The 17,011-nt window shown below is 53.7% G+C and overlaps 1 protein-coding gene across 2 annotated transcripts; it reads right to left on the bottom strand.

Moving 5' to 3' along the window:
* Window positions 1–2,436: 2,436 nt before the first annotated feature.
* On the bottom strand, window positions 2,437–16,908 carry MRPL37 (mitochondrial ribosomal protein L37). 2 transcript variants are annotated; one of them, XM_036121435.2, is made up of 7 exons: window positions 16,475–16,908; window positions 12,769–12,952; window positions 12,559–12,674; window positions 9,473–9,658; window positions 7,447–7,604; window positions 4,371–4,571; window positions 2,437–2,655 (listed from the first exon to the last, which is right to left on the bottom strand). In XM_036121435.2, exons 1-7 carry the CDS (start codon window positions 16,818–16,820, stop codon window positions 2,578–2,580), a joined length of 1,269 nt encoding a protein of 422 aa, XP_035977328.1. In that variant the 5' UTR covers window positions 16,821–16,908; the 3' UTR covers window positions 2,437–2,577. The 2 variants fall into 2 exon arrangements, with proteins under 2 accessions (XP_035977328.1, XP_035977327.1); XM_036121434.2 differs by having other exon boundaries at window positions 4,371–4,574.
* Window positions 16,909–17,011: the final 103 nt, after the last annotated feature.

A 17,011-nucleotide genomic window follows, 5' to 3' on the forward strand; every position in this document is an offset into this window, starting at 1 on the left:
ATGAGGATGGGCTGGCGCTCGTGAGGGGCTTGCACCCGTAGGGGCCGCAAAGTTAGCGGCCGGTGCCCCTGTACTCCTGCTTGGGACGGGGAGTCCGAACGGGGTGCCGGGAGCAGCTCGCATCTCGCCCTCCCCTCCCCTCGAGCAAGGTTTCTGGGCTCTTCCTCCGCACAGACGCCTCTGACGGCGCAGACCTCACGGCTGGGGCAGACGCACCCAGACTGGGACTGAGCCGCACTCAGCTCTGAAGGCTTTTGTTCGGGAGCCCGGAGCCTCTGCCAGCGGGCCCCAGGCCACCAGTGCTCTCCAGGCAGGCGGGAGCCATGGTGCGGGGTGCTGAGCTGGGAGGGGATCCTGCCTCGAGCCTCACCGTCTCCCCCACCCCTGCTTGCGGGGTGTTCCTCAGAGCTGGGGACATCTGTGTGTTCCCTGTCCCCAGAATCACCCAGTGGGCACTCATTCATGGAGGAACTGGATGTTTGTTGGGTAGTCACCCCTGCATACTGTCACCTGTGGGCAGCAGCTCAGGCAGGGGAAAGGTGGCCTTCACGGCTTCCGTGGATCCGGAGCAGACCGCTCTGTCCGCGTCTGCTGGCAAACTGGGAGCTCCTGGAGGAGACCGGGGCTTGTTCTGTAGCTCTGGCTCCCAGCACGAGGCCGGGCACACAGCAGGTGCTTTTAAACTGGGCCTAATTGCTGGACTGCCCCTAGAGGAGGTCTGTAGTAGGGAACCTCAGGGCTCAGTCCCCAGGCCTGATCTAGTGTTAGGTGCCATCATGGTCCGGCTGGGGATGAGGAGATCCGTGATGTGTGTGTTGGGGTGGAGGGCGGTGACAGCTAGAAGGGGCTGTGCCGCTGTGGACGGGCTGGACTCGTCACCCGGGGCAGCAAGCCTACCCTGGATGCAGGTGGGGAGGCTGAGGTTGCCGGCACTTGGGATTTGGGGGAAGTGGAGACCTCTCTGTGGAAAAGGCAGCTGTCATCACGTGTGAGACTTCCAGCTCTTCACACTACATACACCACCCGGTCTCTGAGCCTCAGTTCCCCCTCCCATAGTCGGGGGGGGGGGGTAAAACACGGCAGCGCTGTCTGCCTCACCTTGCAGCTCAGCTGCGCGGGACCAGAGCTCAGCTCTGAGATCCACAGGGGACACGCCAAGGCCAGCCCGCTAGGGCTCTTGTCCCTCAAGGTGGACTGCCGCCCAGGCCCACCCTGCAGCACCGGCCCCTCCCAGCCTCCCTCCCACAGGCTAGCTTGGCCCTCTGCCTGCCCCCCTCCCGCTTCCACTGGTCTCCAGGGGTTTCAGCCAGCCCCGCCTGGCTCCAAGCTGCCGCCACCATCCCACCAAGCCTAAAAGGTAAGTTGCAAAGCGGATGGAGGACGAGTGCGGGAGCCACACAGGTAGGAGCTCCACTTTGCCATTTACAAGCTCTCGTGGCCATGATGTGCTCCCAGATGTCTCCTCGGACGCCCCCCAGCAGGGCAGACCTAACTGCTTCCGTGGCTGCCTGCTCTCAGCCAAGTCCCTCTGGGAGTCGCCCTCCACCCACCTCACCTTAGGCGTCTCCCGCTCTGACGAACAGTGTGTATGTGACTGGTGGCAGGCCAGTGGTGTCCGCAGAAAGGCTCAGCTCCTCACCTCTGGGCGGGACAGCTCTGCTTCAGAGCACCCACAGAACTGGGAGCTGGCCGAGACCTCAGATGCAAACCCACTGAGCTCAGGCTCTCTGCCCAGCACTGCCCCATCACTCCCCACAGGGGCTGGTCCTCCAGGTCCTCCCCCAACTCACCTGCACATCCCCAAGTGTTCTCCTAGGAAGCTGACCTATACCACCCGCCATGTGACCTAGGGGACCTTATACTATCTGAGTTCCCTTATCTCGAGGGCCCAGAACAGTGCCCGGCACATGGGCATTCAACCACTTCCCTGAATATGGAAACGACACGTGAGGATTAAACAGGATGCTACGTCTAAGGTGCTGGGCCCTGAGCAGAACTTGAGTGTGATGTGAACAAAGAGAGGCCAGCCGAACCAGGGATGTACTTGGTCTACTAACCCGGATGCTAGGGAGAAATCTACGATGAATGTTCTATTCAGATTTCCTGCAGTCATTATGAAATGTGCCCATAATTGAGAGAGTCCCGTGAGAACCCAGGGAGCATCAGAGAGCACCTATCCTATGGCAGATGCTCCATACGCATCTACAGTCTTCAAGGGAGGTCATGTTATTCTCAAGTTTCAGGTGAAGAAGGTAAAACTCAAAGAGACGAAGATTCTTATCTAAAGTCCAAGTGGGCTGTGGGCAGAGCCGGGCTTAAGGTGGGGCAGGTCAGGCTCCCGAGCTTGCACCCGCGGAGGCCGGCTCACGGCACGGCCCACGTACAGCTATGGGCGCCCCTCCTGACGGCCCCCCATACCAGGCCCAGGCTCCAGTGTACCGGGAGGCTCTTTATTGGCAGCCAGACAGCAGGCCAGATGAACACGGAGGCTCCGGGCAGGCCCAGCACTGCTCTGGATACAGGATCTTCTGCGGGAGGGGGGGCAAGGGGGCTTCAGACCTCAGAATGGTCCTTGGCTCACACAGCACCATGTAAATACAGAGCTAAAAACTTCCTGAAAGTCTCTGGCTGGAAACCAGTCGGCCCAACAGGTTCCTGGAAAGAACACAGCCCATTAGGATCCTGCTACTAGGTTTAATGGCAGCACTGAAAACAAAGGTTGGTTTTATGCAAAACCTAAATGCCTGGATAGTCACTGTCTCCTCCTCTCATGGACCAAGGAGGGGCACCAGGGAGCTGGCAGTGAAGAGATGCCTGAGGGGCTGGGCTGGGGGGCATGAAGCTCTCCTAGTGCTTTTGGCCAGACCGTCTATTGGCACCGCCCTCATCCCCTATCCCTCTCACCTCAACCACCACGAACCAATGCTCTGTTGCCCCCTTTTCATTCCCAGGGACAATAATCCCTCACTTGTCCACACACATGGATCAGGTCCCTTCTCTCTGTACGGGGCCTGTGCCCCATGCTAGAAACCCGACGACAGTGGCTTGAATCTGGCTCTGCCCTCAAGGAGCTTACAGCCAGATGTTCCAAAGGTGATGATAAAAGCTGACAGGCCTCACAGCAGACGCAGGGAAAAGATGCTCAGAAAGCAGGGAAGAGGACTCATGGTCTCCCATACGTATGAATGAGTCTTACAGGGCAAGCAGAAGGGGCCAGAGAGGAAAAGAAAAGGCAGGCGTCCTCCGAGAGACGAGTCTACGCGCCAGTGCACAGGCAGGAAGCAGAAGGGCGAGGCTGGAGCCCAGGGCCTGTGCTGGGGGCCGGGGGCCAGGGGCTGGGGGCAGAAACCATCTGACCAACCAGGATGTGTCTGCCACTAAGTCAGTGTTCTGGAAGGGAGGACCCAGAGACATGTCAGGGAGGAGAGCAGGATAAGAGCAGAGAGCGCAGAGGAAGCTGGTGTGGCTGCAGGTGACACACAATGGGGTCAGGGGCCAAAGAGAAGGGCCCCGACCGGGGAGGCATTTCCAGGGCAGAAACAGCACTGCCTGGAGAGCTAACCAGGCAGCCGACGCGCCGATTCTGTTCAAAGGCCCAGCACCAGCTCCGTGCAGCACATCTGCTCAGGCCCGTGCGGGCCCCAGGACACAGCTAGCCGCAGAGCCGGCTGCACCCCCATTCTGTTCTCTCGCAGCCCCCAACGCTGCCTTGTCCCTTCGGAGCGTGTTTTGCTGCCTGACCTCGCGTGATGAATACAGAATGGTCACTGCCTGCTGCACGGGAAGCAGGCCGGGTCTCTGCTAGTGGACCATGGGGGTGCGACGGTGACAAGGCCCCGGGAAGAACCCCCTGTCTGAGGGAAGAAACGAACGAAGGCCTCCGAGGAGCTTGGAGCTCGGTTTGATGGAGGAGAAAAACCTGGAAACAGCAGCGGGCCTGTGCTGTGGTGGGGGAACACAGGGGCCATGGGGCCCCACCCAGGGCACTGCAGTGAGGCTAGCAGTGGGACGGGGGTCCTTAGAGGATGGCCAGACTCGAGAGAAACGGAGGGCGGGGGGACAAGGGAGACGCCTCGTATACAAAAGCAGCCGCACCTACGGAGGCCCGGGCTACCAGCAGCCAGGCACGAGGGGGCGCTGTGAGGAGCTGCCCCGGGGGGGCAGGAGGGGCGCAGGGGGGCACAGAGGGGCACGGAGGGCCGGGCAGGGCCCAGGGCAGAAGGAGCCCTCCAGGTAGAGATCCTGGGCAGGAAGTCCCTAAAGCCCGGGTCCCACCTGCGCGCATCCCTTCCACTCCACCCTCGGCTCCCTCTGGGGACACGGAGTCATGGCCCTGGTCCAATCACCAGGCTGGAGATGGCAGGACTCACCACAACCACCTTCTTTTTGATCACCGGGCGACACCAGAAATGCTGATAGAGGAGCTGGTCTGAGTCCAGCCAGACCAGGTTCTTGACGCCCTCGTGCGCGGCCAGCTCCGTGGTGTTCAGCTGCAGCACCAGGAACTGGAAGACGCGTCCGTCGGTGCCCACACTCTGCACAACCACCGGCCGCTCCAGAACCTTCGCGTCCTTCTGAGAGGCAAAGGGGACAAGTAAATCAAGCCAGAAACGGTGGGGTGTAAACAACAGCACAGAACAGGCAGGTTCGACCTCCGGCCTCTGCAACTACCGCCCGCTCCCATGTAAGGCCCTCACCGCGGAGCGCTGGAGCCGGTTCAGGGCGCTGACCAGAGCGAGGCCGTCCCTCCCTCCCCCAGCCCGGCTCTGCCTGACCTGGCGCCTCCTGGTTAATAAGCGCCTTAAAGTAGCAATGCCTGCTGCCAGGGGTGATGACTGGCCGGTGGCAGAGTACAGGAAGGTGACGGGAGATCCCTAAACCCACGGCGCTACCTGATGGCGACAACAGTGACATCAGTTCCATCAAGGGTTAACCCGGAGGCTCAGTGAACATACCAGCGCACTCCCTGGCGCCCCGGACCGCCCGGCCCTGCAGGCCATCACCGGCCCTGCGCTTCAGGCTCCCGGCGTGGCTCAGAGAAGGCATCTGATTGCCGGGGTGTCTACCCCCCGCATCAGCAGCGGGCTTTCAGCCAGTGGCGCACGAGCGGGTTCTCCCGCTCCGGGAGCGCCACTTGGTACTAATCACAGCAGCAAGCTCCTGCACGCCTCTCACGTGCCAGGCCTGGCGCCGGCTTTAGTCACCGGTAATCGCGCGGATCCAGCCATCTAGTCCCACTTCACCGATGGGGAAACTGAGCTCCAGAGAGGTGCTATCATTGTGCAAGGCTGCCCACGAGACGTGAGCCAGGATCAGACCCCACGCTAGGAAATTACTGAAACCCCTCTCCTCATGGCTGACACCTGGTGTCCCACACTATGGGACAGTGGTGCCTCCTTTCACCCCCAGGGGCGTCCCAGGGTGGATGAGAAACGACATGCTCACCCCCCTGAGGCTCCGCAACAGTCCTGTCGGGTGATGGCCACCCGCTGGACAAAGATCCAGCAGGCAGGCCCCATGGAGCAGAGCATCCTTGATCCAAAAATGCTGCCTACGTTCACCGCTCCAGAGCGGAGTGTGACATCAGGAATAGCTAATGTCAGACCTCAGTGTGGGCCACACCGGGACTGCTGGCCTTAGAAATACCTGTTCTTAGCTGCATGAGAAATAAATAAAAAGAAAAGTACCTCTAAGTGTTAGCTGAGGATGCTGTATTGACTCTTATCTCCCTCTACAGATCAATAAAACTGCAGGTAGTACATAAATTTCTCAGCAATTTTACCTTTTACATGGAGGCTCTTCCCATAATTGCTCAACTTCACATCCCCAGGAATAATTTGTACCTGGAGGGGCTGCGGGAGGTCTCCCCTCCTACCCAACTGGGTGGCAATTAGTGGCAGTGTGGCTCCCCGTGCTCTGCTGGTAACAGTTGGCACAGAAGCTACGAGGAGCCTGCAGACCTGGTCCCTGGCATGCGACCATGTCTGCTCCCTTTCCCTGCCCCAGAGTTGAGAGGCAGCACGTCTTTTGAGACTAGAGGGATCAGGGCTCCAATGCTTGCTTCCCCACTCAACAGCTGTGGGATCTTGGGCAAGTCACCTAACCTTCCAGAGCCTTCATGAGTATGTAGTCAAAGAATGGGAACAAAGATAACCTTCAAGGACTGGAAAGACGCAAGAAGGTCACATAAAGATGTAACAGCTGCCAATCTCTTAGCTGTGTGACATTGGGAAAGGTACTTGGCCTCCCTGAGCCTCAGTTTCTTCAGCTGTAAAACGAGGCTAGGAGCATCTGCCACGGAGGGTTGCTACAAGGCCTGAACAACGCAGTGGTTCTCCAACCTTAGTGCTGTGGTTCTCACCCCCGCGCTAACACCAGCACCACGTGCAGGGCTTCCAACAACGCTGGCTACTTGGGTGCCACCCCCCGTTTCTGATGCAGTAGAATTTATATCTCCAACAAGTTCCCAGATGATGCTCATGCAGCTAATCCAGGACTGTACTTTGAGAAACACTGATATAAAGAACCCTAATTAACTGTCTGGCAGGTAGCAAATGCTCAATATAGGCAAGGTCCATTCCACTCCCTACCTCGTTTGCCCAACCACACCTCTTCAACCCCACCTAGTTCCTAGACCGACTAGGATGGGAAATAGGGGAAACAGAACATTGTGGACACTCCTCCTGGAGGGCCTCAGACCTGGGAGCTGGCAGCTCTCAGCACTACGCACACGCATGCGCGCACACACACACACGCCCCGGGATCCAGTGTCCCAGGCCTGCTCGGGGAATCCCATACTGCCATTCCCTACTCCCTCCCTGGAGGCCTTTGCTCCCAGGCAAGCTTTCCCCCATTTCGGGGACAGGCTGAGTAGCCTGCATTCTACACCATCCAGGCCCTTGAGACCTCGTCTCAGAATCAAGGGGCTATCACCAGGTGGCACATTGGTCCCCGAGCCTGTCCTCACTTGGCAGACAGGCCTGCATCGTCTCTGCCGCCTAACCTCCACCTGCCCATGGAGCCTCGTGCCCCGGGTCTGCTTTCACGGAACGGAGGGGTGTACTAGAGCACAAATAACTGAAGCCTTAGGAGCTGGGCACGCCTCGTTCTCACCTTTCCTCCACCACTCGCTGCCGTGTAATGCTGGACAAACTGCTTAGCCTCCCTGAGTTCAGGGCCCTAACTGGAAAATGGGGATGATAAAGAAAGCTCGTAGGCTATTTTGATGAACAAATAAGGTGTCTTATGTAAAAGACAGGAGGCAGGCACACAGGAGGCCCCAGCAGATGTCGGTTTATCTCCGTAGGGTGAGTGGAAGTGCCTGTCCGTAGAACTCCTCAGTCAAGCAAGGAATCCCCCCTGTACCCCCCTTCTTTCTTTGAGCAGTGTAAGGCAGGAGGCCAACACCATGTAAAGTCGCTGAGTGGTCTTCCTCCCCATACATACCCCATAGAGGCGCCGGGCCTGAGCCAGGGCATTGCCAAAGGCAAACAGGATCATTTTGGCCCGCAGCTGATCTGGTTGAAAACGGTGTGGTCGTAAATTGGCTGACTCCAGGAAATACAGGGTGTGGGGATAGGGGTAAGGATAACCCTCCTGGAATCCTGCAAGATACATAATCACATGGAGGAACAGAAAGGATTACCAGCTTGTCCCAAAGCCTTTGGAAAGTCATATCACCTTGGCTCAGTGCAAGGCACCACAGAGACTCCGTAAAGGCAGATGTTATCACTGTGGCTCAGGGGGAAGGCAAACCAGTCTGCCCGCCACGTTGCCCCCCCACCCCCCGCCTGCTTTGGAAAATAAAGTTTTTACCAGCGCATAGCCATGCCCACTCACTGACACAATGTCTACAGAGTAGCTGTCAGAGACCATATGTGGCCTGCAAATACGTACTATTTGGCTCTTTACTGAAAATGTTGCCACCCTGTGCCAGGTGACTCCTGGGTGCTGGCTCTAATCTACCCCTTCTCGCTCATTCAAGCACACAGGTGACAGTGACGTTAGAAGGAAACCTGAACACTGGGTAATTATTTTTTTAAAAGCCAATCATTTGCAAAATTCCATACTTTATTATTAGCAATAAACGACTCGCCTCATGCCTCACAAGTGATCTGCAAATACTGGCACTGAGGATCAAAGCTGAGCCCTTGTTCATCCCAGCCACCACCCTGCCAGGCCATCATTCTCGGCCCCTGCATGGCTAGCAGTAAACCCTTGGTAGGCTGGCAGCTTCCAGAATGAGGAACCTGGATTAGTGAAAGTGGGTGACAAGGAGGAAGAAGCTGGGAAAACATGGGCTCTGAAAATCCCCGAAGCAAGCACTACTTGAGAGACGCCCTTCCGTGGGCCTCTGTCCTTGCTTCAGAGGCTCAGCACGCCCTGTGCGCCCAGCCTAAGACAGGCGCCGGGGCCAGACCGGGGCCAGACCAGGGCCAGGAGCAGAGGCCAAGGGCGGCCTGCCACTGCCTTGGAGGGGCTCAGTCTGGAGGGGTCCACACAGAGGGACATGTGAAGATCCAGGCGGGGTGAGTTGGGGGCTGGGGAAGCACAGATGAAAGGCCCCTGATGACAAGGGAAGACCCCAGAGCATTTCTGGGGAAGAAGTGATTCTGAAGATGAACTGTGACAGATGAACTACACGCGGGGGCAGGGGGGACAAAAAGAGGTGGGCGGCCACAAACCCCAGGCAGAGGGGGGAGGGGACGTACCAAAGCCTGTGGTGAGAAAGGGCACAGTGTGTTATGTGTAGCTGGACTGGGGGGGGAGGGGCGCGCCTGCAGGGGAGGAGACCAAGGTGAGGCTGGAGAAAGGGGCCAAGACCGGACCTGAAGGCCCTCATGTGATAGGCTGAGGACTTCCATCTGTACCTGATAGGCGCTGGGGAGGTAGGCGCGGAGAGAAGGGACGGAATTTGTGTTTCAGAAGGGTGCCTCTAGAACCGGGAACCAGACGGACCGAGAGAAAACAGACCGGGGCAGGCTGGCCAGCTAGCTGGGGGGTTGTGGCAACAGGGTGGGCCTGCCGGAAGCTGTCGCTTTGGAGATGAGGAGGTTAGAAGGAAGGCGCTACAACTCCTAGGGATGGGCTAGAGGGCGTGAGCCGTGGGCCTGCCTGGCCTGATGCTCTGGTTTCTGTCATGGCAGCCAGGGGAGATGGTGGTGCCTTAGTAGATGGAGTTGAGATGAATAGCCCCATTCAAGGCCTGTGGGGCTTCCTCAGTCCTAGCAGGCGGTTGGCCAGGGTTTACGGGTACATGGAAAGAGGGGTGTCTTTCAAGGGACCTGTGAATAAAGGAAACACTTGGGGCCTGGCCAGAAGCCCCCTCAGCCACCCGTTACAACTCTGAGGTAACAGGGTTACCTCTCAGGGGTCAAAAGCAAAGTGGGGATAGGCTGCTACATGGCTCTTAGGAGAAAATGCGCGTCCCTCATCTCCACGCTGCTGGGAGATGCACGGCTATGACACTTACCTGTGTTGTCTTCCACATCATAAACATTGCATTCCTGAAGATCAATAGTGGGAGATATGGGATAGAAGGTCTCAAGAACATGATTCTTAGTAGCTTCAACCTCCTCTTTGGAGGCGACGGCGGGCAGCGGATCCTTGGTGTTCAGTCGGGCTCCACTGGAACCACGGACCTGAAGGAGAAAAGACTCTAAAAGGGGAGAAAGACGATTAGTCTACCCTGGTCTAAAGCCTTACCTCTGCTCAGCCAAGCCTAGAGCCTTCATCCTGCCATGCTCCTCAAGTCTTATGGCTTTCCTAGCTGACCAGCATGATTGCAGAAAACAAAACTTCGGTCAAGATGTTGAGAAGGGGACCAACCAAAGCACTCTTCTTCCTGTGTTCCCTTGCCAATGGGCCCTGAGGCCACCTGGCAGTCTCTGTGGGTTCAGGGCTGCCCCACACAGATCTTCCCAAGCACCTGCTCTATGCTGGGGACCCAGAAATGAGTGAGCATTACCCTCTGCTCCCAAGAAGCTTCCTAGGTAGTAAGTGCATACGAAAGGCATGAACCGTACTCAGAGACAGTAGAGGTGGGGCAAACTGACCTCCTTTGGGAGGCCTGGGAAGCTTCCTGAAAGTGGTGTGCCTTCAAACTAGTTTCCGGAGGATGGATAAGAGCAGAGTTTCTCAACTTTGGCACTTTTTTCATTTTGGACTGGGTAATTCTTCAATGAGGGAAACTGTCCTGTGCACTGCAGATGTCTGGCCGCATCCCTGGCCCCTACCCACCAGATGCCAGTAGAACTTCCCCCGTTCAAGTCATGACAATCAAAAACGTCTCCAGACCTTGTCAAATCTCCCTTAGGGGGCAAAACTGCCCTTGGTTGGTTGAGTTTGCCCAGGCAAGAAAAGGGAAGGAAAAACATTTTAGTTCAGGAGGAGGAACATGTGTGAAGGCACAGAAGTGTGCTCCCCCACGGCAGAGTTTAGGGAGACGAACCCAGGTGACTAGAGGCAGAATGTTGTAGGGAAGGCGGCAAGGAGGGAAGGAGGAGGAGACTAGAGGCTAAGAAGAAAGGTTATTAAACTCAGGAAAGGGGCCAAGTTGTCCTCAACAACCGACAGTGAGGAAAAACGAGGCCAGTCAGAAAGCCTCACCTAAGACAGATCAGCGTACTTGCTACACAGACGTAAGTTGATGAGGAAAGACACTCACACCTGACATATCAGCAAAGCTGCCACTGGGAGCATGTGCGCATGCCCCTCACAGAGGCCCCTGCAGGAGGCTGCACGCCACCAGGCAAAATGTGCCTGAAAGGCTCCCTTGTGAATGGCCTCCTGAAGATTCTCCATGGAGGCAAATCTTCCTCTGAAGGTGCTTTGGGTGTTTAGAAACTGTCAAATCACAATGGGATGGTAACGGGTCAAGGGTGATGATCCTTCTACGTCTAAAAGCTGGTTTGGTCCACAGCACTGTCATATAATTAGCACGTGGTCTCCCTCACTGCGTGTGTAAAGCAGGGATACTACATCTGTGGATGGATAAACTCTGAGCAGCTTGTTAAAATACATCATACCCACACCTCAAGAACAGTTTTCTAAAAGTATTTCCTGTTTCCTCATATATAATCTGCAAGGAAGATAAATGTGCCTGGACCTCTCCTAACCTTGGGTTTTAGATTCTCCCCACAGACCACTCTAGTGTGGTTTCCAATTCAATTCCCTCCACATCCCTCCTCCAGTGACAGCTCCAAATGGGGCAGTTTAATTAGAGGTAATAGTTGATGACGGGCCAACAAGTACTCCTCTATTAATGAGGTTCACTAATTTCCTTAGTGGTGCCATTACCTCTGCATGGTTGACTCCTTGCCAGGAAGTCCATACTCAAAAGGGGCAAGCTAGAGAAATCTGACCAAGCAGATGTCCTGAAAATCCCAAATCACTCCACAGCTGGTTTCCCCGCTCCGGGATTCCACCAGTCAGAACACTGGTGTGCTCTGAACATCCCTGACGGAAACCCCTCAGGGTGGTAATCACCCACCCGTCCCTCAGTCAGCACCGCTCACGTGCCAGGAACTGTTAGACGCTGTGCAGAAAAGCGAGTGATATGTGGTCCCTCCTGTCAGGGGTTCAGTTTAGTAGGCAGACAGAGAAGATATCAGAGAATTCCAATACAGTACAACATGAGCTCTGATCAAAATAGGAACGATGGGCATAAGGAGCACAGAAGCGGACTAGCTAATGTCTACATTCACACAGGAAGGGGGCTGGAGCTGAGCCTCACAGACAAGTAGAATTTAGCCAAATGAGGAAAGTAGAAAAAAGCATTCCAGACAGAACGTACAGCATGGTGCTAAAGGCATAAAAGCTTGATGCCAAAGAGCTGCTAGTGGCTAAAGTGTAAATTTGGCCTGGGGGTGTGGTGGGGGTAGGAAGGAGAGAAGACCAGAAAGGCCAGCTGGTGGCCAAACCAGTGGGTTGGATCCAATGATAAATGGTTTAAGTTCCTGGGAGGCAGTGAAGGATCTGAAACAGGGGAGGGAAGTGCACTTTAGAAAGATCACTCTAGCAGCTACGTGGAAAATGGATTTGGAAAAGGAGAAAAGCATGAATGGGATAAGAAGGCTCTTACAGTCGAGTAAGAGCTTTGTGAAGGCAGAGACTGCCTGCCCTTTATTACTTCTTATCTTCAACATTTAGGCACTCAAGGGTACTCAACAGATACAGTTGAATTAAATCATGGGAAGAAGTGATTAAAAACAAAAAAAACTGAGGAGCATCTGGGGCTCAGTTGGTTAAGCGTCCTATTCTTGATTTCAGCTCAGGTCATGATGTCAGGGTTGTGGGATTAAGCCCCATATTGGGCTCCACGCTAGGCATGGAGCCTGCTTAAGTTTCTCTCTCTCTCTCTCCCTCTGCCTCTCCCACCACCCCCTTAAAAAAAAAAAAAAAAAAAAGACTGGTCTGTGGCTAATGATAGGAGGATGTGTCTGATTCTACAAAAGTGGTCCACGAAGGAAGGAAACAAGCACAGGTATGGATGTGGTGATGGTGAGCTGGTAGTGGGGTTAAGAGTAGAAAGATAAAAAACAGACCAAGATGACCAACCTCGATTCCAGGTGGTGGATAATGTGTAGTTTTTGGCGCAGATCCGTCTGGCCAGAGAGGGATGCTTGAGAATCTGGGATCTACACAGCTGTATCAGACTGTCCACGATGACTGGGCTTGGAGGAAAGAAGAGACATTTGGAGACATAAGGCAAAAGGCTGACTCTAAGATCCACTGACTAGAAATCTTATTGACGTGGGGGAAACTTACCAGTAGGCCTCTCTCTTCGGGGTGTCTTCAGTGGAGTGCCAGAGACGGGCGTGAGAGATCACGTTCAGAAGGCGTTCATCTTGGTTCTCTATGTAGTTCTCCGGATCAGCGGCGAGGCTAAGCACTTTCTCGGGAAGGCCTTCTATTAACTTGGCTTTGGTAAGCCAGAGGGCCTGCTTTACACCTTTGGGGTAATCAATCACAAAAAAACAAAAAAACAAAAAAAGAAGACAATTCAGTAAGAGTTGCTTAAGTCTGCCAGTAGCATCTTGGGGAAAGGTCTGCCTTGAGAGAAACAGGATTTGTACTGTGACATCTGAGGAGTCAGAACTAAAATAAGAGCGGAAGCCAGAACAGCCGGATTTCAGCTTGACTGCAGGAATGACTGTCTACCTGAGGATGGTCAACAGTTGACTGAGGTAGTGAGTGCCTGCACAGGAGGGATTCAAACAGCAGCGAAGATGGCTATTTCAAATCCTAGATCCCTTTATTAACCCACATCCAAGTCCCTGATTGGAAAAGCCCATGTCTACCAAATAGATCCCACTTATTAGGAGTGGGCCAAGGATTAAGCCCATACTGCTGTACCAAGGGAAAACAGCTTTGGGAAATAATGGAAATAACTTATTGATCATGAATAACTTGAGGGGCCCTGAGTTTGGGAGCACTTAAACAGGTAATCTTTCACATCTCACCTAACCCTGAGCTTCTATAATGAGCTACCTTTAAGCAGATTTTTATATGTAGAAGCCCTATGAAATGCACTGCTGTTATTTGTCGAAAGGATCACATGTTCCATTTATTACACAGGATCCTCCCTGGCCTCGGTACCAGAAGGTTGGGCTTTTCCTGGGATAGTACGGTTTTGTCTTATAGACACGGTGAACTGCATTACTGAAAACGTTCTTCCCTATACCAGGGGTCAACAAACTTTTCCCTAAAGGGCGAGATAATAAATATTTTCAGCTTCTGAGCCATACATTCTGTCACAGCTACTCATCTCTGCCACTGTAGCACTGAAAGCAGCCAGGGACTACAAGTAAACAAGTGGGTGTGGCTATGTTCTAATAAAACTATTTACAGAAACAGGCAACTGGTCTAGTCAGCTGACCCCGTCTCTATACCGTTAACAGGCTGAGAGCCATGTTTGGGGCTCCCCTTTAGCAAGCGGAACCTCACAGAATGGATTTTTTGTATTCACCTCACTGTTTTATTTCTCCTTTGTGTGGATTCCCTCACCTGTATGTTTTTAATTTAAAACATAACATTTTATACTGTGCTATAAATTTCTGTTAAGATGCCTGAAATACTTTTCGGGAAAAGATGGAATATAAATAAACAAAAATAGATTTGATTCAGACTGCTTCGTTTTTAAACATTAAGGAATGACCGCTACTCTGAGTGGGATGGGCTGTGATGCCAAGCACAAGTCCCTCGCTTCCCCTTCCCCAGATCTGGCTTCCCTGAGGGAAGAACCGGCCCAGGCCTAGGGACCTAAGTTCTGCATCAAATCCACATACCAGTCCCCTACCCTCAGGACAAGGTTAATACTGTATTCTTGTCCATGACTGTAGTCACAAATTGACAGCAGGCTGGTGACTGCTTTGGTTAGCAGGCTACTCCCGCCAGCTGGGAAAACACCACCGTTTCAGAGACATATCTTCATTTGTATAGCTATGCCCGCGATTAAACGGAGCCCAGGATACTCTGGGGAAGACACTCTTAGGCAATTTCCTTTGTGCTAATAAATGAAATGCTATGAGGGCAATGAGACTTTTCACTTTGAGGCTTATAGGACATGGGAAATACAAACATTTAGAAATGTAACTTCTGGATTTTATGGTGCAGCAGAAAAAACCCTGGACTGGAGTCAGGTAACCTGAATTTTAGTTCTGACACTGCCACTGTTCTTTAAACTTTTTTTTTTAAATAGCATTTTCTTCTTCTTTTTTTTTTTTTAAGACCCCTGCTCCTGAGCAGGGAGCCTGACGTGGGACTCGATCCCAAGACCCTGGGATCATGACCTGAGCCAAAGGCAGACACGCTTATCTGACTGAGCCACCCTATTGTTCCTTAAACTTGACAGTGGATTAAAAAATTGAGATTTTATGGTTCAATAGTATATGAATAATACCTAATCATTAGAGCTGCCATTTACTGAGCACCACCATCTATCCTGTGCCAGGAACTTTATCTACAAATCGGATTTTATGGAATGGAGGATGAAATTCAGAGACTAAAGAATTTGTTTCAAGTCACATACCCTCTAAGTGACGGTGGGGAAGAGAACTTGAGTCTGTCTACCCTAAAGCCTGGTAATGTTCCCAGGGTCACTCAAGGGTGGGGCACCTGGCTGACTCAATCGGTAGAGCACGGGACTCTTAATCTCAGGGTTGTGGGTTCAAGCCCCATACTGGGTGTGGAGCCTACTTAAATTAAAAAAAGGGGGGGGGGTGCCAACTCTTGTGAGGTCCGTTACAATACCCTGGTAGGGCAATGGGAATGTTTAGATGCTGGAAATTCAGCTTTCAGGAATGGGTTTGAGCGGCTTAAGAGGCTGGCCAGTTAAGTTTTTTTCAAATTTAGGATTTATTCTTTGGTTTAGTCCCCAAAGCCTGCCAGGTCTCTTTCTTTCCTAATTACTCCTTGGAAAATACTACTCCCACTGACCTTGGCCATTTTGTGTTTTCAGAACCTGCCCTATCCCCATAATGATGGGGATAGGACTAAGGAAGAACAGGCAAGAATAGGGAAAGGGACTCTCAATAAACAAGCCCCCCCCCGCCCCCATGGACTCTGGAAAGTAATTTCTGGTTCTGCTCTAGACAGACTGGTTTCGTTCAGCTCAATCATTTTGATCTGTTCTTAGTGAAAAGGGGAGCAGAAATAGGCTAGATGGCTTTTAGGTCCAGAACCCTTCCTTGAAAACATCTCAACTCTGACCTCTGACAGAGGACATTGACCTAGGAAACCAGATAGGTAGCCCTGGGTTCACTATTAACCCAGAGCACGTGTGGGCAAATCACGTCCCTCTCTGTCACATTCACCAATCCTGCGAAATGAGGCCATAGGCCAGGAGATTAAGCACGCTTTCTGCTGTCTCTTTCCACTACAAACTCCCTCCATCTAATTATTCAATGTACAGTTACATCTCCAGGGTATTAAGAGGTGGAAGAGTCAAAGTGGACTATCTAGTCAAAACCAATGAGTTCACAGAAAATGGAGGCTCTGGAAATTTCAGCCAATTGCCCCAAATCACAGAGTTAGATGGAGGCAGGGGTAGGCCAGAAATCAGGTCTTTTCACTTTGCCACTCAACCTAATACTGCCTCACACAAGCACAGCCCTTCTCATCCCACTTAATTCTGAAACCCTCAGGGGCGCCTGGGTGGCTCAGTCGTCAAGCGTCTGCCTTCGGCTCAGGTCATGGTCTGGGATCGAGCCCCACATCCGGCTCCCTGCTCAGGGGGAAGCCTGCTTCTCCCTCTCCCACTCCCCCTGCTTGTGTTCCGTCTCTCGCTGTGTCTCTCTCTGTCAAATAAGTAAAATCTTAAAAAAAAAAAAATCCTGAAACCCTCAGAAGACGTAATCACTACCCATTTCGCAGACGAAGAAACCGAGACCCACAAAGTTTCAAGGCCACGGAGAGTTGGGGTCAGTGCTGGGCGGAGGAACGAGGTCCCCTCCTGCCCGTCCTAGGGCCTCACCCTCGAGGAGGCGGCAACGCTGGTGGAAGACGTAGCAGGCCTGATCCTTGTACAGCGGCTGCTCGTGAACCGGGGTCGGGCGGCGGAACTTTGGGTGCGTCCAACCGGGGTCCCAGGGCGGGAAGACCGGCCGCGCCAGCCCGGGCATGAAGTGCATCTTCCCCGCGTACGTGATGGGCTCCAGTCCAGGGATCTCGTACACCCTGTCCAAGGGACGAGGCTCGGGCTTCCGCGTGGAGCGCACGCCCCACTCGTACGCCCCGCGTCTCGGAGCCCCGCAGTCCCCAAGGCCGAGGCGCCCAGGGCGAACCAGTGCCCGCCTCGCGGGCCCCGACGTCAACGCCATACCAACTTGGTTCCCCCCTCAAGACCTCCACCAGGACGCCGCCATGTTCCCGCGCGCAAGGCCTGCTGGAAGCGAAAGGGGCTGGGCGCCAAGGCTCGTTTTATGAGTGGCAGTCACTTCAACCAATCATATTCAAGACATATTTGCCTTGCCCCACCCCGCCGGCTATTTTCATTTTCTCATAGGTGAGA

Source organism: Halichoerus grypus, chromosome 5 (assembly GCF_964656455.1).
Source record: "Halichoerus grypus chromosome 5, mHalGry1.hap1.1, whole genome shotgun sequence".
Classification (NCBI taxonomy): Eukaryota; Metazoa; Chordata; class Mammalia; order Carnivora; family Phocidae; genus Halichoerus; species Halichoerus grypus.

What these genes read in the sequence shown, in the direction of transcription:
- MRPL37 (XM_036121434.2), bottom strand. Translation starts at nt 16,820, where the DNA reads ATGGCGTTGACGTCGGGGCCCGCGAGGCGGGCACTGGTTCGCCCTGGG. An exon ending in CCGAAGAGAGAGGCCTACTG is followed by an intron (nt 12,675 to 12,768) that starts GTAAGTTTCCCC and finishes CTTTCCTCCAAG; the next exon opens with CCCAGTCATCGTGGACAGTC. An exon ending in ATCCACCACCTGGAATCGAG is followed by an intron (nt 9,659 to 12,558) that starts GTTGGTCATCTT and finishes CTCCCCTTTTAG; the next exon opens with AGTCTTTTCTCCTTCAGGTC.